At 40.7% G+C, this 23,674-nt stretch overlaps 1 protein-coding gene across 2 annotated transcripts in view; it reads left to right on the plus strand.

The window, feature by feature from the left end:
* MYO1E (myosin IE) overlaps window positions 1-23,674 on the plus strand; it is a 192,194-nt gene that overhangs the window by 88,612 nt on the left and 79,908 nt on the right. For both annotated transcript variants that reach the window (XM_070500699.1, XM_044764793.2), the window contains 2 exons: window positions 17,685-17,772; window positions 21,755-21,844. In XM_070500699.1, the coding sequence (XP_070356800.1) occupies window positions 17,685-17,772; window positions 21,755-21,844 (178 nt within the window). The remainder of the gene's footprint in view (window positions 1-17,684; window positions 17,773-21,754; window positions 21,845-23,674) is intronic.

Raw genomic sequence — 23,674 nt, forward strand, 5'->3', positions numbered from 1 at the left:
GGTCTGGGAGGGGTCCAAATGTGAGGCTTCTAGTCGTCCTCTGCCATGGAGTCATGGACGAAGGAGAGTCATGCCTCCTTCCAGTCTGATGCATGAGTTGGCAATAGCATTACCAATCAGGGAAGTTCTCTCGAGCCTTTGATGTTGAGAGTTTTTATGTGAGCTCAATCACACACCGCCTGCGTGGCTGACCTTTAGTCTCCAGTCCCTCCTGTAGGTTTGGGCGAATACCTGTGGTTTCCAGTTCCTCCAGAGGTCAGAACTTATATAGTGTTTTCCAAAGCCCCCATCATAAATCATGGTCCGTTCCCAAAGCCCGCAGGCAAACAGAGACACTCCTGTCAGACAGGATCGTGCAGGACCCTAGAGCTTATCTCCTGGTAGCAGAGCCCAGCCTCTCTTTGTGTTAATTCTTTACCAGCCAGAGCTGTGGTTCATCTGCTTTGAGAAAGTGGGTTTGCTCTCTCTGGCATGCTGTGGCTCACTCTCACCACTCCTGTGCTCCTGGACAGCAGTCCTAACACTGGTCTGGGCTTCGGCTTCTTCCTCTGTGAGTGAACTGATTGACCAGGTGACCTCTGAGGTCTCTCCCAGTTTTGGAGCTCTTTCTTGCAAATAGTACTGGAGGAAAGAGAAGGCAGAGAAATGCTGTTCTGGCTAGAGAGGGCTAAGTTTGCAGCCACTGACACTGGAAGAGCTGGCTGCTTGATCAGCCAGGGGCTGAGTGGAATGTTGCCTACCTGAGTACATTTGTGAACAGAGAACAAACAAAATCCATTTTCCTGGGGGCCGGAAGGGAAGCCTGCTCCTTGTGCTAAAGGCTTCTGCCATAGCAGGAAAGACTAGGAAATTTTAGTATCGTTTAATTAGGAAATAAAAAGTTAATGATGACCTAATCTCTCTGGTGTTCTTTTAGACATTCACCTCCCCGTTTTCCAGGTGTGACCTTGTCTACAAGATGAAGTACAAACTCTTTAGATGGGAAAATGCAGCACGGAGAGGCAGGATTGTCAATTTCTTCCCAATCTTTCTCATGTTTTCTAAAGAGGTGGATGCAGTCACAGGATGGACCGGCAGCTGACTACTGGACTAGAAATCAGTGTAACAAACTGAATTGAAAAAGAAAGAAATCAAGGAAGGGCAGGCTGCTTTCTGAAGTACGGGCTTCCGTTGAAGCCATGGTCCTGAGTTTTGCAAACATCTGCAGACTTGATTTCTCAAAATAGCTAAAGTTGAACAGCCTCAGGTAGGCTGATTCTGGTGAAACTCACAAATGAGTGTGAATTAGACCCTGATCGTGCTTTATAAGGAGAATTCTGCCTGTGGACAGCTTAGCTGATTATTTCCCTGAAAATTGGTCCACGAGGGGAGCCAGATTACCATGAGAGGGTTGAATTCGGAGCAGAGGGATGATCACATTGGCTGATGTCATCAGATCGTGGCCTCACCTCTAGCGAGAGACAGTAAACTAAGGGTGTTGCCCTACCCCTCAGTGATCTGTTCACTTGGGGAAAACCCATCATTCCTGCTGTTTATTTTCCTGTCCTGACTCCATGTAGGTCAGCCCCCTGTTATTAACCTACACTTCTGCCAGCCCCTCCATCCATCCGTCCAAGTTAAGTTCTAGTGGGGGCTAACCCCCAGGATGTGCCTTAGAAGTTTCCCAAGTCTTTCCCAACAGCCCACTGGCAGACAGATCAGGGAGAGTGGTTGCCATGGATGCTAATTTCCTCCACCATGCCTTGTGTTCACTAATTTAATTTTCCAGGGATAAATATTTCCAATTCCTGAATTGCTTTACTAGCTCAGTAGCTCTAAAGATATCAAGGCTATACATCGAGAGATTCTGTTTCAACTGATTTCTGGTGGACCCAGAGCATCAATATCTTTTTTCAAGCTCCCCAATTTATTCCAGTTGAGAACCAAGACTAAGGCTCCTGAAGTCCTGATTCCTAGTCATCTCCTGTCGTTCGCACCAGTGATCCACGCAAGATACACTTCCTGAGTGGCTGCCCTCTGCTGGGTGCTTTCCGTATAGGTTCTCTCTTTTCATCCTAGCAACCACTCTGGGTGTTGGCATTATTGTTTCTTGAGGTTTCATCCAGAAAATGAGGCTTAACAGAACTGTAAGATCCCCAAACTAGTGAATCGCAGAACTTCTATTTGAACTTAGCCCTGTCTGACTTCAAATCTCATACACTTTCTCTATACCCTACTGGTAAGTGACGGCTTTCTGTGTCTCAATGTCCTACATTTCAGTGGAGATGTTAATAGCTACCATATACTATAAGATGAGGTCATGACATTCAACAAGGGTAGTATCCTGAACTTGAGCTCCTAGAGTAAAAGTCTCCCCCCAAAGGGATGCTTTTTTTAACCTAATCCCTTGCAAGTTGTTGGTCATAATGCTGTCTGCTACTCAGGAGGCTGATGGGTGTGCTTGTCATCAACTGGAGGTCAGACAGTTGACACAGATGGACTTAATGAAAGAACACATCTTAATTAGTGAAAGAACACGTCTTAATTAGTATGTTAGTCTCAATTTCTTCCTGAGAAGTAAAGATGCATCTATACATTAGATGGCCATACCTGGGCCATTTCTTTATCTTGATTGACTTGTTATCCCTGGATGTGTGTGAGGGAATTATGGATAGGTATTGATCCGTGCATTTAGTACATTCTGTTACAGAAGCCTTCATCAACTGAGGAAGCCAGCAGGTCAGCTTTACAGATATACCTGCTTTTCATCCCAGAGTGTGTTCCTGCAAGCCATGTAGTTTTAAATGTGTGCACTTATCAAAGAAACCCTAGTGTGCTATATAAAATTATGCATATTTGGCACATAAAAATAAAATAGTGTATTATAAAGTTGGCCTATAGGAAATAATAGAATTCTAATAAATACAGTTTTTGTGTATCTTCTCAGAATTCAGAAAGTCTCTTGATGATGTCATGGTTAATGTCTTTTTAAGAAGCTATCTCAAAAAGTTTAGATGAATATATTCTTTTGATAAATTTATAAGGAGACACATTTAAACTATTTGAGTTCTTCTCAGCTAAAAGTTAGGATCGTTCTTTATCAAATAGGCATTACGCTATCACATTATAAGAAGACGCCAGAAAGAACTCCAATTGTGAGAATTCAGAGAGCCTGTGTCTCTAACATAGGCCTTTCTCCTAACCTGGGGATTCACAAACTATGGCCCATTGTCTTTATTGGTGTTAAAGTTTCATTGGAACAAACCTACACCCATTAGTTTCCATATTGTCTCTGGCTGCTTCTATGCTACAAATGCACAGTTGAGTTGTAGTGAAAGAGACCATATCTGGGCCTTTGCTGGGAAAGTTTACCAACCTCTGCCTTAAGCACAAATTATCACTGTGATAACCCCATTTATGTGACATAGCAACATTTCTAATTTAACAAGTTCATAATGGTTCTTTTTATTTTACCCCAAAACTTATTCTACCGTCAACTCTGTCTTCCAAACATAGTTGCCAGATGAACGCTCCTTAACTATTCTATCATTTAGCCGATGTCCCACTTCTGCAAAAATATCTCAGTGGCTCTCCATTGCCCAGTAGAGTCCAAAGTCCCTAGCTTGGGATACCTTCAACTCTATTTTCTGCTACTCTAACCAAATTGCTCTACTCTTTTCCCTCGAACGAGTCGTGTTCCTGTCTATGTCTAAGTCCTTGCCCAGGTTGCTCTCCCTGTGTGGAATTATTCCCCCAACCAAGCCTTTCTCATCTACCTCAACCCAGTGATCTCTCCACCCTGTGAATTTTGGGAGCAGATCGTATACCCCTCATTTTCACCACCACTTAATATTATTTTTTATTTTGCATGTTCTCATTTAAGTAATTTTTCAATCCTTGATGACTAGAAACTGGTGTTAGGCTTCGTGGTCTCTCTGGTACACACAATAAATGTTTAATGATAATTTTGAAGCTGAAATACTTGAAATAAGTTGTAAGTGCTATTTGCGTTTAGAAAATGGGGAGATCAGTTGGGACTGAAACAGTCAGGAAAGGTGTCACAGGGATGTTGGGACTTGACTTGAGTCTTCCCTATAGGATATGTGGGATGGAGAAAACGTGAATGACTTGACAGCCTCTGGAACCCACCATGTGTGATGGGGAGAAAATGAGGAAGATATCAGTGTGGTTGTTAGACAAGATTTCCATTGACACATGGTCCTTGTAAATTACTTGAGGGCCAGAACTGGGTCTTCTACTTCTGTTTCTATATTATAGCCACATAGCCTTTGTGCAGTAGTGCGGGATTGCTTGACGTGGGGAGAGAAGGTTGACTGGGTGGCACATACCTCCTTGAATGACAGGCTGGGTGATGTGCAGATAAACCTGTCGCCTTGGTGGTGTCTTGCAGGTCTCTGAGCAGGGACGTGATACCACAAAAGGCTGGTTCACAAAGATAAGTCTCTTGGTAGAAAAGAGATGAGATCTTGAGAGACTACAGAAATCTGATGAGGTTGTAGGGGGCTGACCGAGTTGGAAAGGCAAAGAGGACATTCAATAAGCCTGTGAAGGAATAAAAGAATAGGAAGTGAATGTGGACTCTGGGCAGTGCCAATGGAAGAACGAACAGCTATAGCTCTGTTATTAGTATCATTGACAATGATGAGCACCTGAAGACACAGGGAGACACTTGTGAGCCCAGTAAGTGAGCAACCCATATCTGCTTAGGTCATTAATCTTCTGTGCTCCAAAATCCAGATTTTGGATTTGTGTTTTAGAATCTCATATGGGATACCTTTGGATCTATCAGAGACGTCTATGCAAATCTACTTAATAAAATAATCATGGTGTGGAAAAAGGGAAAGGAGACCCGGCAGGTTTTTCTCGTATTCTCTACTGTGTCTACGTGACCAGACAAGATCTCGGCAGTGTGGCCAGAGGCATTTCTAAAGTCCTTGCCAACTGACCTCAGTGGACACTTACAGGGCCTTGGGGAACATATTTATATGGCAGTTTTATTGCTGCCATCAAAAGTGAATTCCTATCACTTTTGGCCCGCATCAGCTCTTGCTCTTCTAGCCTGTTTAAAAAATGTGATGTCAATTTGAAAGCATCGCGTTTGGCGCAGTTTCTATTTTTTTTGCTTGAAATAGTCTGAAGCAGTTGTTTTCTGGAGAGTTGGGCATTCTGTCCTTAATGTGCCCAACACCAGTTTGCATAGTCTTGTAGGTTGTATCCTGAATATGTGCTGAATAAATGTTTTTAAAAGAATAAATAAAGACATAAGAGATATTTTGAAGGTACATCAAAAGTATTTGGTGACCCACTGAATATGAGAATTTTCGTCAAGCAAAAGGAGAGAGTTATCGCTATTGGATCTTAGATTTCTGGCCATCTGCTTCAAAACACATTTGGGATTTGGAATCTCTAATATTTGCAGTAGGAAAGATTAAAGATGAAAAGATTTGAAAAATCAGATCCCCTCCAATATTTGGCTTGTGTCTCGTCTCTGTCTCGGTACCATCAAGTGTCTCTCAGATTTTCAAGCTGTCTTCCTGTCTTTGATGTATTTCAGGAACCTTTTATTATTAGCATTGGAATTGTTTTCTGTTTCTGTGGGTCCACCCAATTACTTGTTTATCCAAGCAGCATCGGCCTTGGAGGCTCCTGTCCCTCTGGCCTGGCTTTGGGAGGCCCTGTCAGCTCACACCCCTAACTGTGGGGTCTGCATGAGGACTGCCGTCTGGCTGTGGGTTTGAAGAGCAGGGGCTCAAATCTACCCTTTGCCCCTAAGCTTACTGCACATCTTACCTTCCAGCCTATACGGGTGTTGAAATTCCTTTAGCATCAAAGAGTGTTATTCAGGAAGGCTGACTCGTTAGCTAATTAACATATTATCCATAATCATAACAGTAACCCTTTTTTGAGTAGGTGCTTGCTTTGTGTCTCGGCATCTTTTACTTATATCGTTTACAACCTGGAAAACTAGGTTTATTATGGCAGACTATTACTAACCCCCTTTGTGCAGATCAAGAAACTGAGTCTCAGAGAGGTTCTGAAACATGGTAAACTTCTCACATTTGAAATGTGCTGGGGCTGCCTGGCTCCACTTTTCTCTGCTGCTGGAAGCTAGTAGGTGTCAGGTTATCTGGTTAATAATCCGTTACCACCCACAGTCATGTGGTGTAGTGGAAACATCTACCCCAGTGGGGTTGAGTCACAGGGTGGACTCTATTCTGTTCTGTCTAAAGTGTGTGACCTCTGCAAGACTCAGTCACTTCATCTGCAAAGCAGAGCTTAATATCTTAGAGGAATTAAAGGAAAGCCAAGTAAGGAAACACACATAAAAACTTTTCTAAACTGCTAAGGAGTGACGTAAAATATCTGCTAGTAAACTTAAAAGGGACTTCAGAGCTAAGAGGTAGCTGAGCTGGGACTCAAACTTGGTCTTCAGACTAAACGTTGGGTTCTTCTTGTTGCATCAGCCTGGGCCAAGATGAGCATTGCCATGGGGCCATTTTCTTGGCAGGCTGTAGGTGAAAATTTTGTCTGCTTGACGGTACTAATTGATTGGGAAGAAATAACATCTCTTTGTTTCATTCACACTTTCCTCATTTTGTTAAAGAATGACTTTTTCCCAGCTACTCGGTTGTTTTGGCACGCCTGCTTGATTTTGCATTGTATACATTTAGCCATTGCAGGTACTTAAGAACTTATTTTGCAGTGTCATTACAAGAGCGGACAGATCACCCCTTTCTCTTCAGCCCTGGACCCCCCAGGTGGGCAGCAGAGACGTTTCACCTCAGACTTATTTCTTTCCCAGATCCAATGGGGCTGCCAGGAAGGAAGTGTGTGAATTGAGTCTTTGGAGAAGGCTGTCCAGACCCTTCTTTGATGTGTTTCTCATTCTCGATCGCATCTTGTCTTGTGATCCGAGTGATGCAGGCTATTATTTGTTAGTTCCAGCTGTGTGTGAGATAATAAATGTTTTTGGCAGAGGCCTTCCTTAAAGGGGTGTGTATCAGCAAAGACTCAGGAGTAGTTAGAAGTTTGATTATACAATGAACTGTGCTATTCATGGAATTACTTTGGGAAACCCTGTTGCTTTTAATTGACTATCTAACCCGTGCGAGGATTTCAAATATATACCCTCATCGGAAGCAGTATATAGCTCAGGCTCCTGAGTCAGACTGTCTTGAGTACCTTCCCAGCAACGCCACTCACTAGCTCTGTGTCCCTGAGCAAGTTGCTTAGCATTTCTCATCAAAGAATGGGGATAAGAATAGTAGCTACCTCACAGGGCTGTTATTCGGAGCAAGTGAACAGTTCCTGATGGACATTAACTGCTTGGTGGACACGTGCTACAGTTATTACATCCACAGTGTTCTCGTCTGCTCCTTTCAAATCTCCTGTGCAATTGATGTTCATTTTCATCTTCTGATGAGTCACTTTTCAGTAACTAATATGTTCATCTCTAGAATTAGAAAAAATATATATATGTTTTCAAAACTATCCCTGTATTTTTTATCCTTGGGTTATATCTTTTGAAATAAGTGTCAAGTTCAATACTAATATGTCCCTACATAAAAAAAGTAGGGTGTGTGAATAGGTCCCAGTGGGAATTTTCAGAACTTCGTTGTCTTATCGATCTCCCCGCCATGTTGACACAGTGGACCCCCAGTTCCCTCAGCTCTGTGATGCCACATCCATCCTCCTGCTTCTCCTCGTGCCTCTAACTTTTCCATCTTGTTCTCCTTGGGGAGCATCTTCAGCATGCTCCTGAGATGTCAACGGTCCTCATTTCATTTAATATACTTTGAGCTGCCAGCAACAGAAAGTCTAATTCAAACTGACTTAGAAATTAAGGAAACTTATTATCTCATATAACAAAACATGCAGAGGTTGTGCAGACCCCAGAGCTATTTAACTCATTGGTCCAATGATGCCATCAAGGACTCAGCTTCTTTCCACCTCTCTGCTTCACAGTCCAGACATCCTGAGATTGGTTCCCCTTGGCAGTTCCAGGTGGCTACCAGTGGCAGTCAGAGAGGAATGTGCTTCCTTACTCACATCCAAAGGAGAGAGAAACCTCTCCCATTAGTCCTCCCCTTCAGTCTAATTGGGCAACTTTGTTACTATGGACTCTTGACAGTTGCTGGGGGATGGGGGGCAGATGGCTTAGCTGAGGATGGGACCAGCTTCCCTGTGCCTCGTGTGCCAGGACAGGTACCTGAACCAAATCAGGATATTGTCAGGAAAGAGGAGCTGGGGAATAAAGCTTGAGTGGAAACAAACAGTGGCCACCACAGTCCCCAGGGTTGTGGCTCAGCCTGTGCTCGATCACGCTTTTCCTTGGTAATCTCACTCACTCTTTCCACTTTGATTCTCTTTTATAAGTTGATCACTCACAGCACTAAATCTTCCCCCTGAACCTTTCGCTGTGCTTCAGACTCACATTTTCAACCATCTGCTGACCATCTCTATCTGCCACTGATCAACAGAATTCAAAGGGTGGTGGAGGGATATATATGCCCGTGTGTGTGTTTGTGTGTTTTGCCTGTACACAAGTGAACAACTATTCCATCTACTTCTTCCTCCTCTATCCTCAGATTTGAGACATTTCCCATAAGCTCTCTTTGAAACAATTTATTTTGAAGTAATTCCATATGTGCAGAAAAATTGCCAGAAAAGTTCAAAGTACCCTTATATCTCCTTCTCCTAGTTTCCCCAACTGGTAGCATTTTACCACATTTACACTCTCTCTCCCTCCCTCCCTCCTTCCTACCTCCTCTCCCCCTCCACAGCCACACACACACAACACACACATACAGACATATTGGTATTACCAATGATATTAGTGTTTTTATGAAGCTTTTAAGGTTGAGCTACAGATGCAATAACTCATCATCCCTAAACCCTGTAGTGTGTTTTTCCTGAAAACGAGATGCTCTCCTACATAACCAGTTACAGTACTCTGAATGAAGACATTGATATCGGGACAGCACTATCATCCAACCCACAGGCCCCATTTACATTTTGCCAGTTCCGCCCAAAATATCTTTCCATTTTGCTCCAGGATCCTATCCAGAAGTACATGTCTCTTCGGTCTCCTTCATTGTGGAACAGTTCCTCAGACTTTTGCTGTGTTTTCTGCCCTTTACAGTTTTTTTTTTTAATTAAATTTTATTTATTTATTTATTTTACTTTTTTTTTTTATTAATGTTATGATAGATTACAACCTTGTGAGATTTCAGTTGTACATTTTTGTTAGTCATGTTGTGGGTACACCACTTCCCCCTCTGTGCCCTCCCCCCAGCCCCCCTTTTCCCTGGTAACCACCCATCAGATCTCCTTATCAATATACTAACTTCCACCTATGAGTGGAGTCATATAGAGTTCATCTTTCTCTGACTGGCTTATTTCGCTTAACATAATACCCTTGAGGTCCATCCACATTGTTGTGAATGGGCCAATTTTGTCTTTTTTTATGGCTGAGTAGTATTCCATTGTGTATATATACCACATCTTGTTTATCCAGTCATCAGTTTCTGGGCATGTAGGCTGGTTCCACGTCTTGGCTATTGTAAATAATGCTGCGATGAACATAGGGGTGCAACGGACTCTTGAGATTTCTGATATCAGGTTCTTAGGATAGATACCCAGTAATGGGATGGCTGGGTCATAGGGTATTTCTATTTTTAACTTTTTGAGAAATCTCCATACTGTTTTCCATAGTGGCTGTACCAGTTTGCATTCCCACCAACAGTGTATGAGGGTTCCTTTTTCTCCACATCCTCTCCAACGTTTGTCACTCTTGGTTTTGGATGTTTTTGCCAATCTAACAGGTGTAAGGTGATATCTTAGTGTAGTTTTGATTTGCATTTCCCTGATGATTAGCGATGATGAACATCTTTTCATGTGTCTATTGGCCATATTCATATCTTCTTTTGAGAAATGTCTGTTCATGTCCTCTGCCCATTTTTTGATCGGGTTGTTTGTTTTTTTGTTGCTAATCAGTGTGAGTTCTTTGTATATTATGGAGATTAACCCTTTGTCAGATAAGTGGCTTGTAAATATTTTTTCCCAATTAGTGAGCTGTTTTTTTGTTTCAATCCTGTTTTCCCTTGCCTTGAAGAAGCTCTTTAGTCTGATGAAGTCCCATTTGTTTATTCTTTCTATTGTTTCCCTCAACTGAGGAGTTACAGTGTCCGAAAAGATTCTTTTGAAACTGATGTCAAAGAGTGTACTGCCTATATTCTCTTCCAAAAGACTTATTGTCTCAGGCCTAATCTTTAGGTCTTTGATCCATTTTGAGTTTATTTTGGTGTGTGGTGAAAAAGAATGGTCAATTTTCAATCTTTTGCATGTGGCTGTCCAGTTTTCCCAGCACCATTTGTTGAAGAGACTTTCTTTTCTCCATTGTAGGCCCTCTGCTCCTTTGTCGAAGATTAGCTGTCCATAGATGTGTGGTTTTATCTCTGGGCTTTCAATTCTGTTCCATTGATCTGTGGACCTGTTTTTGTACCAGTACCATGCTGTTTTGATCACTGTAGCTTTGTAGTATGTTTTGAAATCAGGGATTGTGATTCCGCCGGCTTTGTTTTTGCTCAGGATTGCTTTAGCAATTCGCGGTCTTTTGTTGCCCCATATGAATTTTAGGATTGTTTGTTCAATTTCTGTGAAGAATGTTCTTGGGATTCTGATTGGGATAGCATTGAATCTGTATATTGCTTTAGGTAGTATGGACATTTTAACTATGTTTATTCTTCCAATCCATGTGCAAGGAATGTCTTTCCATCTCTTTATGTCATCGTCAATTTCTTTCAAGAAAGTCTTGTAGTTTTCATTGTATAGATCCTTCACTTCCTTGGTTAAGTTTATCCCAAGGTATTTTATTCTTTTCGTTGCAATTGTGAATGGGATTGAGTTCTTGAGTTCTTTTTCTGTTAGTTCATTGTTAGTGTATAGAAATGCTACTGATTTATGCACGTTAATTTTATACCCTGCTACTTTGCTGTAGTTGTTGATTATATCTAATAGTTTTTCTATGGATTCTTTGGGGTTTTCTATATATAAGATCATGTCGTCTGCAAACAGCGAGAGTTTTACTTCTTCGTTACCTATTTGGATTCCTTTTATTTCTTTTTCCTGCCGAATTGCTCTGGCCAGCTCCTCCAGTACTATGTTGAATAGGAGTGGTGAAAGTGACTGCCCTTTACAGTTGTAAGGAGTTCAGGCATTCAATTGGTAGGCTGACCGCCGATTCCTCATGAGTAGACTCAGGTCATGCCTTCTGGGCAGGAATGCCGTAGAAACAATGCTGTGCTTTCTCTCACCTGGTCCATCCTGTAGGTGTCGGCTATGTTTCTGCTCACTAAATTCACCACATTCTCTTTTATGATGTGTTAGCATTTGGTGGGGACATATTCTGAGATTGTGGCAACATCCTGCTCCTCATCAAACCTCCTCCAGCCGTAGCATCCATTGATGACTCCTGCTTGAATCAATCACCTCTATGACAGGTGTCAAATGGTGATAATCTATTTCCATCATTCCTTCTACGGTTATTAGTTGGCAGTCTACTAAGGAAGATTTTTCCCTCCTTCTCTTTATTTATTGATTTATTCATTTTTGTGGCAGTATAGATTTATGGCTTCCTATTTTATTCAATGCATCTTAATCCATTCTTTTCGTTATCTTGATTTGGCCGGTGGGAACGCTTTCAAACTGCCTCTTGTGTGCTTGACATGTCCACAGCAGTTGCCGTACATTTCTTTACTTTTTGGCACAGTTACCATGTTCCAGGCTTAGCTTCTATTTTTCCTGGCCCAGCCCTGGAATTGTCCATTTCTCCAAGGAGCCCTGGTTCCTTTTATTGGAGAATAGTATTTAGAAACTAAGATTTGGTGCTTGGTGTTTGTTGACACTGGTGTGTCATTGCTTTTAGACCGTCTCAGTGGCCAATGCTAGGAAATATATATGTACGTATATATGTACCGTATACACCACGCATGCATGCAGATTTATTTATAACTATTTCTACATCCGTATGTGTGTATACTGATACCTTCAGTTCCAACAGTTTGAACTGATACCTTTAATTGCAGTCTGAGCCTTTGGGGTTCTTTCATGCTTCTTTTCAAATTTGTTAATACTTTTCTCTGACAGTGAGAGTCTTGTTTCCACATTATTTTCAATATATTTGTCTGTTGCTCAATCTATTTATTTACATGCCCAATCTAATCAATCTCCCCATCACAGCCATCTCTTCCATCCGTTACTTCAATGCTCCTCCTACCCCTCATGGCTCTAAGTCCTGGCCCACCAGGCCTGCAGGCCCCACACCTCTGGGTAGCCCTCGAAAGCCCTTCGCTGCTCTGCATCCTTAGTCTCTGAGTTCCTGCCACCACATGATTTCCCCGCCCTGCCCTGCGGGGTATTTAAAGTCTTATCTTAGTGACAAGATATTCACCAGCTTCTGAGGCCCCAAACCAAGAAGTCACTCTTGATTCCTTCCTATCCCTCCTCTGCCATAACCAATCCCTTGCCAAGTTCCACCGGTCTCACTTCCTGATAGGGCATGAGTTCACTCCCTCATCTCTTTCGTCACCAGCACTGCTCTAAGGGAGGCCTTCACCTCCCTCCTGGGCCCCTCACACCCTTGTAACCTGGCTCCTTCCTTTCCGTCCAACCTCTGTGCTCTTCGCATGCTCCCACCTGATGATGGCAGCACCTCCCAGTGTGATCTGGGCACCACTGGGGATGCCAGGTGACTGCAGGTGGCACACTGCAGGGTTTACCTAATCTTAAAGTATATACAGAGGATGATCCCATGTTGAATTTTGTTTCAGTATTTCTGCTTCTATCAAGGAGTAAGTCTGCTTTGTGCTGGCATGTTTTAAAACCTCTTTCTTAAAGAGAACAGGCTTCAGACTCAAGGCTTTTGGCAGGCCGGCTAGAATTTAATGGCAACAAAAATTGCTCATGTTAACTATTAAGTAGATTAATATTATTTCTATAAAATACATGTAAATTTAAAGAGTAATGATCAAAGATCACCTATTGCTTCACTTGCGAGTAAAAGAACATCCCCTGATTGACCCTCCCCTGTCAGGCCCATCCTGGCTCCTTCTCTTCCCAATTCACAGGTAAATAACCACTGTCCTGATTTTTGAATATCTCATCCTCTTTTCTTTAGAGTTTTACTACTTATATTTGCTTCCCCAACCAACATCTTCTTTAGCCTTCTGTGCTTTGGAACTTGATGTAAATGGAATCATATTATATACATTCCACGTATACTTCTGCAACCTGCTTTTTTTTCACACAACGTTAATGTTCCTGAACAAAAGCCATATTGTCAGAAGTAACTAATTCTTTTTTTTCTCATTATTTCCTAGAATTCCACTTCTGAATATGTCATGGTTTATTTATCTATTCTATGTTGATGGATATTTGAGTTATTTTCACAGTGACTATTTTATTTTTATTTATTTATAAGGTTGCCGATTTTGGGCAAGTGATAGTGGTTTTCTATTTATAGTAGTCATATAGAGGTTCCTTTTTAAATAAATTTAGGTAAATTGAGTCAATTTAGAGAAAAACACTAAGTAAATAATAGGTCACTTGGCCTTTATAGGTAAAGGCAAAATTCATGAGTATGGCACAGAAAGGACTGAAGTCTGGAGTCTTTATAAAATGTGACACTGCCTGCCGCTGACCAGAATGATTGATTCTTCCCCAAACCTGATCCCCAAGCCCACTGTCATGGACTTCCATTGCCCTCCAACCCCTCTCCTTATCCCTCCAGCGCCCCCACTTCACCTCAAGTCCTAGTCAACTGCTGGTAGGTCCTTTCAGTCGAACCCTGTGGGGTTTTTTCCTCCAGCTATTGCTCAGGCTTCACCCCACCCTGGTCCTGGGGCACATGCACACACACACGCACACTCGCATGTGCACACACACACACTGCCCACTTGGCTAACTTTACCTGTCTTATTGAGACTTAAATAGTGTGACTTCCTTTAAGAATCTTTTCCTAACACATGCTGCAATCAGGGATAGATGCCTCTAGGATACCTAAACCCGTACGCACATCTCCATGATGTTGTTATAGCGTTTGTGCACTCCCCTGCCCCAGGAGGCAGGGGCCTCCTTCAGGGCAGGAGCCCTGTCTCAATCCAGGCTCCATCCTACAGCTTGGCATGTGGAGGGGCTTACGCAATTACAATGGGTCAACAAATGCACCCATATAATTTTTGTTTTAAATTTTTATTTTTTCTAAAGTGCAAACAAATATAAAGTTGGGAAAGCAACATTTCAGTTAGATGAACTTGATCAGTTCTAAGGAACAACCAGTAAGAGACCAGTAGAGGTAACTACTGGTAAGAACCAGTAGAGATATTTTGAGACTAGGATATTTTGGATAGGAGTAGATTTGTGGATCTTCCAAATGTAGGAATGGTTAACTCTACTTTTTCTATGGGATATCTCCCCCCAAAGTATGACTGAAATATTTTTACGTTTGCTAGAATAAGTTGAAGTGAATTGAAAACACTACTGATTTTTTAAGTGAGAAATAACCTTCAGACTAAGAAAACCGATTGTGGTCCTCGAATCCAATGATTATATACCATTGTAAAAAGCTTTTTCCCCCCAGAATATTCTTTCCATTTCTTTGAAATTTTAGCATATGTTTCCTTTGCGTAGCTAATGCCCATAGAAATATTACATTATTTGCTATTTGAATTGATATTTCCTACCAAGGCTCTCTTGACTTTGTTTTAAATTTGCTTGGCTGGTAGCCAGCCGGCTATATAAAAACCATGAAATTTGTTAAAAATTCTTATTTCTAGTCCCTGTCTTTGGAGACTGGGATTCAGCAGATCATAAGAGGGGCCCAAACATGGGCATTTTTTAAATACTCTGAGGATTCTGGCAAACTGTTGGATTTAGGGACCAATGGGGCATTTTTCTAATTTAAGGCACATACACTTCTAGAGTATTTTTTGGTCCACTTTATAAATCAAGTGAAAGCAATTAAATTAAGAAATCCTGCCTATAACCATAAGCCAAGCAAATTGCTCTAACTGCTCTGTGATGCAAAGCAAATAATTTTGGGTGTGCTATATAATCTGTCTAATACCTTCACATTCTTTTAACTTGGTTTTACTCCAGGGGAAGAAACAATATTTTCCCATCCCAAAAGGGCCAGTATAATTATGGTTATATATACTGTAAACTTCAAGTAATTATGTAATATTCCATTATTGTACCATGTTCTGAGCAAATTACCGGCTTCTGATCAATAAAACTTCTTTTTAAGTGTCTGTAAATTGAAACCAAGAAATGAAAATTCCAGTCAATGTTCAGGCGGAACTAATTATTTTAAATCTTCTGAAAAATATCACAATTACCGAGAATGTAGATATCTTATTATTGGACCTGGCATACTTATTTTAATATATGAATTGAGTTGCTTTCCATTATTATTCTTTTCTTTGCTTCCAACAAAAAAGACAAAATACTTCATGTCTGATCACACTGTGAACCAAAGACACAGTGGGGGAATTGCTATACTTTTACTTCGTAATTCTAATAGGATTTGTTATGTTTTCCTTTCTTCTCTCTTTTCACACACACACACAGCTTATTCTGAGGAACTCAAAATATGAAAATATATTTACTCATCATGATAAAGGACGTTGAATAATAATCTAAAGAAGTTGATCAGTGTTGATTATCACTGTGATATGTGATCCCACTTTTTCTGGAAATGCTGTTTTAAAAATGTGAAATATAGAAGTAATTGCCTGTCCCCAAAATGTAAGCATTAAGAGAAATCACATGAAATGAAACAAGAATCATCCAATTACCAGCCCCGTAACAAGTCAGAAACATTTTTTTCCTTGTTCCATTTCAGTTCTTGTCCATACATTATTTTCAAATAGCTGTAATCACGTTATAGATACGTTGTCTTCTGCTTATGTTGCTGCTTAACCTTAATTCATTGTCTTTATGTTGCCATGTAGTTTTCTAATAATTTTAAATGTCTGTGTAATATAATATTGGGTGATTGTACCATTGTACTCTTGGACTTTCCATATTCTGGAATATTCGCATTATTTACAACATTATAAAGTGGAGTTTCATTGTTGACAAAACCAATGCTTCAAATGAGCAAGAGTGCATGTTTTGACCCTGAATCTAACATATAAATCATCTGATTACATGGGCCATTTAAACAGATAATTTCCTTATGAGCTGAAATATTTACTGTAGCTACTTGTGCTGCGAGTAAGCATCTCCTCTGAAACCGGTGTGACACTTCATCCCAGACTCGTTGGTTTTCTACTTGCTGCCGTATCTTTCTTCTGAAATTTCAGTTTGGTTTCCCTCTTCACATGACCCAGAAACCAGGAGCTGAGTACTAGGATGGTGAATGAGTTTTGCAGACGGAATTCATTCAAGGAAATTAAAGTTCTGAGTTTTGCTATAATGACTACTTTAATCCTTTTTGTTTTGTTTTGTTTTGAAATATCAAATTATTTCAATTTTATTTCAGTTTTCTTTTGGGGGTACAGGATCACCTGGCTTGGTTGTACCATGAGCAAATGTTTCCTCTTTTCTTAAGTAACTAAACAATTGATGACAGTTAATTAGGTTGGATCTTCATAGAAGAACATTTGCTCTGTATCCTAAAATTCTTATCACCAATACCAAACAGAAATATTGTTTTATAAGCTCGTAGCAGCCTGGAGTTTTCATACCAAATTCCACCTGTGTTTTACATAAGAATTCCCTTAATTTAATTCTATCATGGTAACACAAAGGCTACCAATAGGAACATGAGAAATCTGACCGACTTAAGCATGTTTTGAATTGAGGTCATCATCATTCAAGGGGATTTTGAAGGAAGAAGGGGTGTTTTGAAGGGCAGACTATAGACTATTAATGAAAGGGTTTCCCGGTGGAGTACAGCCACCGAACGGAAGGCAGTCTTTGTTACCAGGATGTGATTAATATTGCCTCATCATTTAATTTTAGAACTTCCAAAATAAAGTTGTTTGCATCAGTTCAAGGCACATGCTTTGAAACCTGAGAGTGCCTACTTTTTCTTTTTTTTTTATAATGGAAGTAACATGTGTTTCTAAAAGTTTGGAAAATAGTGAATTGAACGAAGTCTCCCATGGTATCTTTTCCTTTACTAAAACTTCTGCTAATCTTTTTGTGGTCCTTCTAGTCTTTTCTGTTCTTATGTACTTTTTTTTTCCTTTACATTTTTGTAACCATGTTTTATATATAATTTGAATCTGGTGTATTTCACTTCATGTTACTTCATATGCTTTTTTTCCCCAATATTTACAATCTTCATGTCAGTTGTAATTTCTGTATAATATTCCATCCTTCTGATGTTCCCTAATGTTCCTCATCATGTCCTTTATCATCAGGCCTTTAAAATGCTCTACTTTTTATCCTATGCACAATGATGATTATCAAGACCTTGGTCCACACACCATGTTAAAATTGCTCATACAAGTCATGGAGGTGATCTGATCCTGCCATGATTTGCCTTTCTCAACCAGTGTTGTGCTTTTTTTTTACTGAGTTCTTCTGCCTGTTTTTTGGGGGGGGGTTTTTTCAGGGGGGAGGTAGCTGGTTATGATCCACTTCACGTGTGGGTATTTTTGTCTTTCTTTCCTCAGTGGTGAAAGTGGTGCTGGAAAGACAGTGGCTGCCAAATACATCATGAGTTACATCTCCAGAGTGTCTGGAGGAGGCCCCAAAGTCCAGGTGGGTTGGTGATATGACCCATTTTGAGACCTGTACTATATGAAATGGAACCACTTGCTGTTTAAAAAATGCTTTTTCTTCCACAGAAAAGACATTGGTTCTATAACCAGGAAACTTGAAATCTGCAAAGAAAAACATATTATGAGATAGAAATGCCCAATATATAATGAGCTCCTACAAATCAATAAAAAGCTCAAAAATCCAAAAGGAAAATAAACAAAGGGCATGAAAATCAGCTCATGGAGAAGGAAATGTAAATGAATCATAAAACATGAAAACATCCTCACCCTCATGATAATAAGAGAAGTGCAAATTAAAACTACAAGGGAAAACTGTTTCTTAGCTGTCAGAAAAGCAAAAATTTTGTAATACTTTAAACATTCTCTTGGTAAAAATGTAAGGATATAGTCCCTCTCATACCTTATTGATAAGAGCATGAACTAGTATACTTTTATGGAGAACATTTCAGCAAAATCTATCAAATCCACATGCATATACCCTTTGACTTGTCAATTCTGCTTAAGATAATTTATCTTTTAGATGTGCTGAAATGTATCCAAAATGATACATGTATAAAGTTATTTGATGTGGCATTTTTAGGTAATGTAAAAGCCTGGAAACAACTTAAATGTTCATTAATTGGCATCTGGTGAATTAATTTTTGGGTCATAATTGAGTAGAATATTATACAGCCATAAAAAAGGAAGCTTCATGTTTTGATAGGGAATGCTTTCCAACGTGTATTATGAATTGCAGAAGACAAGGTTCAGAACATTGTGTATAATGTGCTGCCATTTGAGAAAAAAAAAAGAGAACATATATCAATATTTGTTTGGATATGTATAACATATCTCTAGAAGGATATATGAGAGACTGATAATGATTTCTTCCAGGAGGAAAACTAGGAGACTGGGGGAAGGACATACTCTCCCTGTCTACCCTTTCAAAACTTTTATGTTTTGAACTATGTGAATAAATTTCCAATCCAAGAAATTGACACAAATTTTAAAAGACAGAGAGAAAAGAGAGAAAGGAAGAAGGCAAGATTGGAGGGTAAATATTAGGAAAAGAGGAAGACCTAGAGAACGAGGACACAGGAGAATGAAAAGAAAAGGAAGGGAATACAATATGAGCAGTTAAGTAGCATATTCAAGAAGACAGTGCAAAGAAAGGGTAAATACAACTTTATCTATCTTTAGTTTTACTCACTGTGGTAGCAGAATCAGCATCAGTAGCAATGGGTGAAGCCCCCTCTCCAAATAGCAATGGATGTGATGGGGGGGCGAAGGGCCACGGGGTGCTGCCCAAATTCATGAGCTCATCACTGGCGCAGATTGCTGGAGACATTTTTTATTGGAACTCATGCTTGAAGGTAGATTTCACCGTAAAGATTAATTTTTTAATGAGAATAGTTTAATAAGCAATGTTATTGCCACAATCAGCTGTAAACTTTAAAAATACACATCAAAATTCTCTTTATCGTGGCTCTGTCTCCTAATTAAATGGTGCTCCATCATGTCTGGTGGGTCAGAATACTTAAGGTAGCATCCACGATTCCCTTCCTTGAGTGAAAGGGTCTAAGAGTGGCCCCTTTCACTGAACAAAAGGGAGGTCTAGAGCAGAACTCTCTGGTAGAAAGATGGTGCAAGTTACATATCTAATTCAAAATTTTTCAAGTAGCCACATTAGAAAAAGTAAAAAGAAGCCTATGAACTTAATTTTAAAAATATTGTATTTAACCCAACATATCCAAAATATCATTTCAGCACATAATCGCTATAAAAATTTAATGAGATACTTTACATCCTTTTTGGTACTAAATCTTTGAAATCTGGTGTGAATTCTATACTTGCAGCACATCTCAGTTGGGACTAGCTATGTTGCAACTCAACAGCCACATGTGGCTCATGGCTTCCATATTGGACAGCGAGCGCAGCTCAAGAACCTAGGTTGCTGTAGTACAGTCCACTTGCTTTTTTTATGTTCGTGTGATGATAGCTTTTTTTTTTTAATTGAGTAATTGATAGGTTACAATCTTGTGAAATTTCAGTTGTACATTAATGTTTGTCAGTCATGTTGTAGGTGCACCACTTCACCCTTTGTGCCCACCCCCCACCCCACCTTTCCCCTGGTATGCACTAAACTGTTCTTAGTCCATAATTTTAAATTCCTCATATGAGTGGAGTCATACACAGATTATCCTTCTCTCGCTGGCTTATTTCACTTAACATAATTCCCTCAAGGTCCATCCATGTTATTGCAAATGGAATGATTTTGTTCTGTTTTGCAGCTGAGTAGTATTCCATTGTGTATATGTACCACACGTGTGATGATAGCTTATCCCTAGAAGACTGACATGGAGACTGGAATCCAGGACGCTGGTTCGGGGCTGGGCTGCTCCTTTACCTTAATTTGTTCTTTCTCTTTTCTTCAGTATGCTCACCACAAGCCACAAAATTCTTGGACACTTTGATAGTTGATGGATGGGTGGATGGATACATGCATAGATATTCTCAGTTAGAAAATCAATAATTGAAGAAGGGAAGAGACAGGCAGAGCTTTCCTTTTGTTCTCTCCCTACAAGAAGCTGAGTGTTGATAAATGGTGTAGGCATGTCTGGCTAGCAGACAATAGGTATAAAGGATTAATGAAGATCGACAAAATCAAAATAAATTTTACAAAGAAAAGCAATGTTTATATAAATCCATGAGTTTTTAAAGGGGAGTAAGCAGCTTGAAGTATGTTTCTCGGCTTTGAAACTGACCCCATGGAGGGACCACCCAGAATTTGCGTTTGGTGCCATTGCTAATGACATGTGCCCCGTCTATGGAGTTTCAGTTCTTATTCCTCTTCTGAATGTTCAGAAGGGTGCCAAAGGAACACTTTGGCTGTTACATAGTCAATTAGTAGTTAGTGCCTTTATCTAGTCCTATTTGCTACAGACCACGACCTAATGACCAGACTGCAGACGTTTAATGTTGACTTTTCTCTTCCTGTTTTCCTATGAGGACGATGATACAGAGCTCTTGGCTTGAAATTAGTCAGTAGCTAAAGAGCACAAACCAAAGACTTGTTATTTCTGGAACTTGTTTAACCATAGCATGCGAATAATTAGAAGTACAAGGAATGACTCACTTATTGAAAGACCTCTCCAACATCAACTCCTATCTGTCGAGCTGTCTTGCCCATGGGGTGTTTTGCACACTTTTCAGTCTGGCACAGAACTGGGGTGTTTGAAAACCAAATTCTTCCCCTCCAACAGGCCAGGAATTGTTCCATACAATCCAGTGTCGGCCCTTGCTGCTCAAAACGTGGCTCCACGCTGGCAAAACCAACAACCCCAGGGAGCTGGTTAGAATGCAGACTCTCGGGCCCCGCCTCAGACCTTTGGAATCCGCATCTGCGTTCTAACAAGATCCCCGCGTGATTCATGCACGTTAAAGCTTGGGAAGCACAAGACTCTGTGTCCACAGCTTTGTTTGGGAAGGAGAAACTGTTTAATTTCCCTTACGGTACCTCTCTCCTGCAGTGAAGAGGGTGGAAGTGGGGTTGCAATAGGCGGGTAGAGAGGCTGGGTAGAGAAGTGGTAGTGATAGTAAAGGTGATGATGACAGCAGCAAGTAGATGCCCGTCCTGCTTCCCCTTCCTTCCTGTTGTGATTCCCGGCACACCTGGGAGGGCAGGTAAAGCTGCAGCATCCATCTTGGAAACCCAGTCCGGGAATGTTCGTAGATCCTCTTTTACTGGCACCCTGGCTCCAGGGGATCCTGCATCAAGTCAAGGGAGTTGAAAGACACGAACACACGAACAGGTTTGGGTCTGTCAAGAGGAAAGAATAAATCCTCCAGAAACCCAGAGACACGTGGATCTGAGGCCTCTCACCTTACTGCATTCGGAAACCAGGTCCTTCGGCAAAGTCTGGGTTCACACTGTGTGCTAGGTGTTTGCACCATCCTGACCTCTGGTCTGTTTGCTGTGACAGCACGTCAAGGACATTATTCTGCAGTCCAACCCACTGCTGGAGGCCTTCGGGAATGCCAAGACAGTCCGGAACAACAACTCCAGCCGATTCGTAAGTCTCTCCCCTGTTTCAGAAAATGTTACCTGATCGATGATGTTGATATTCTTGATTTAAGTCTGGAATCCCCGAGGAAATAGGAGATTTTCCCACATCATCACGAGGCTGCCTTCTCAGTCTTTTCTTCCTTCTCTGAAGCAGCGAGCTGTCAGGTTTCCATGAGCCCTTTGACTGAAGTTACTTTTGAACCTCAGCGTATAAATAAGATAATTTTTGCAGACAGTTCTCAACTTGAGTTTCCTTACTAAGAAAAATAAAAATTCATCAAAGCGTCGGCTTTGGTCCTGCAGAGTTTGCCTTGTGCCCTGGAGAAAAGACCTGCTTGCCCGAACAAAGAAATGAGTAGGCTAGCTCCCAGGTCTTGTTGCTTTTCTTTTGTTCCATAGACCTTGGTCTGTGGACACTGGAGGGAGCAGACACTTTGAGCTGACACCTTGGGAAGAACCTTCATCCTCTTTGTCAGCTGGAGTGAGCCCACTGCCTACGCCACCGTCATAGCTTTGTGTATTTGTTTTATGTCTATTCATGTAACATCCTAACACCCAAAAGTGGCTGGATTTAGCCTGACAGGGTGCCTCCTAATGGCCCACTTACCCAAGGAGTGAAAATGTCAGCCGAATGCACTGTTGTGAATGCCCGTTCAGACGGATTTCTATCTGAGTGTCTCCTGAGGGGGTGAATTGGAAGGCTGGCAAGGATGAATATGAGTCTGTTTCCCTTGACAAAAAGCCACATTTGCAAAGAAATGAATATTTGCCCAGTAGCTTTGATTTATGTAGATGTTGCATCTTATCTCAACCATAGATTATGTCTGGCAGGAAAGCATTCAAGGAGCCATCTGTGAGGCTGATTCTGGACCATTTTAAAATAAATGAGTGGCAATTTTGGAGAAAAGCAATTTCTTTTTCACCCTTCTATTTTGGAAGGAAGCTTCTATTTCCACGAGCATTCTTACTAAGTTCTCAGGCAGGAATTAAGTTCCCTGGTGAGTTATATCTGTCAGGATTGCCCTCACTTTCCTTGCTGTTCAGTATTGTTCAAACTGTTTACTCATTTGTTCATCTTGTCTATTTTTCTGCTCAATGCCTGGGTTGCGTGATCTTGAAGAAGTTTCTAAGTCATGGAATAGGAAAGGAGATGTCAATGAATTTTCCCCTTCACCTTTTTTCCCCTAATTGTCAATCTCAATCAACCTTGTAAAACTGGACTTGACCAGTTGAATTCTCTAGCTAGCCGTGCCTCTCTTTGCCTTCCTTAGAGAGCAGCAAAATAATTAAATCAATGTTTTCTTGATTTTTCCAATATAAATTGTTCTTTATCCTTGGACAAGGAGGATACATCTGTCAATTTTTATAAAACCAGTCAAAACAAATATACCCAGCATTTATTATTTTTCTGATTACAAAATTTCATACAACCCTGATGGAGAAGACTATGGATGGGCAATTCACACACACAGAGTAATATCTGCTGGGGCATCGAAAGATGTTCTCACTAACAAAGAGGGGAATGTAAATTAAAACCATTTATCATTTTCTGTCTCTCAGATGGGCAAACATTAAGGAGAGTGATAATACCAGAGAAAAGATACTATTGGTTGAAGACTGATGCATTCCCCCAGGAGAGCAATTTGGCAAATTTTATCAAAATTTAAAATACTCATGGCTTCGACTCAACAATACTTTTAGGGTGTAATATCTAAGTTCTCTGTTAATAATAACTTATTTAAAAAGATATCCATAATATATTGTTAAATTTAAAAAAAAGAGGGGGGCTAGCCCAGTGGTGTAGTGATTAGTTCGTGTGCTCCGCTTTGTTGGCCCA

The sequence above is a fragment of the Equus asinus genome, chromosome 2, assembly GCF_041296235.1.
Source record: "Equus asinus isolate D_3611 breed Donkey chromosome 2, EquAss-T2T_v2, whole genome shotgun sequence".
In the NCBI taxonomy this organism is placed as follows: Eukaryota; Metazoa; Chordata; class Mammalia; order Perissodactyla; family Equidae; genus Equus; species Equus asinus.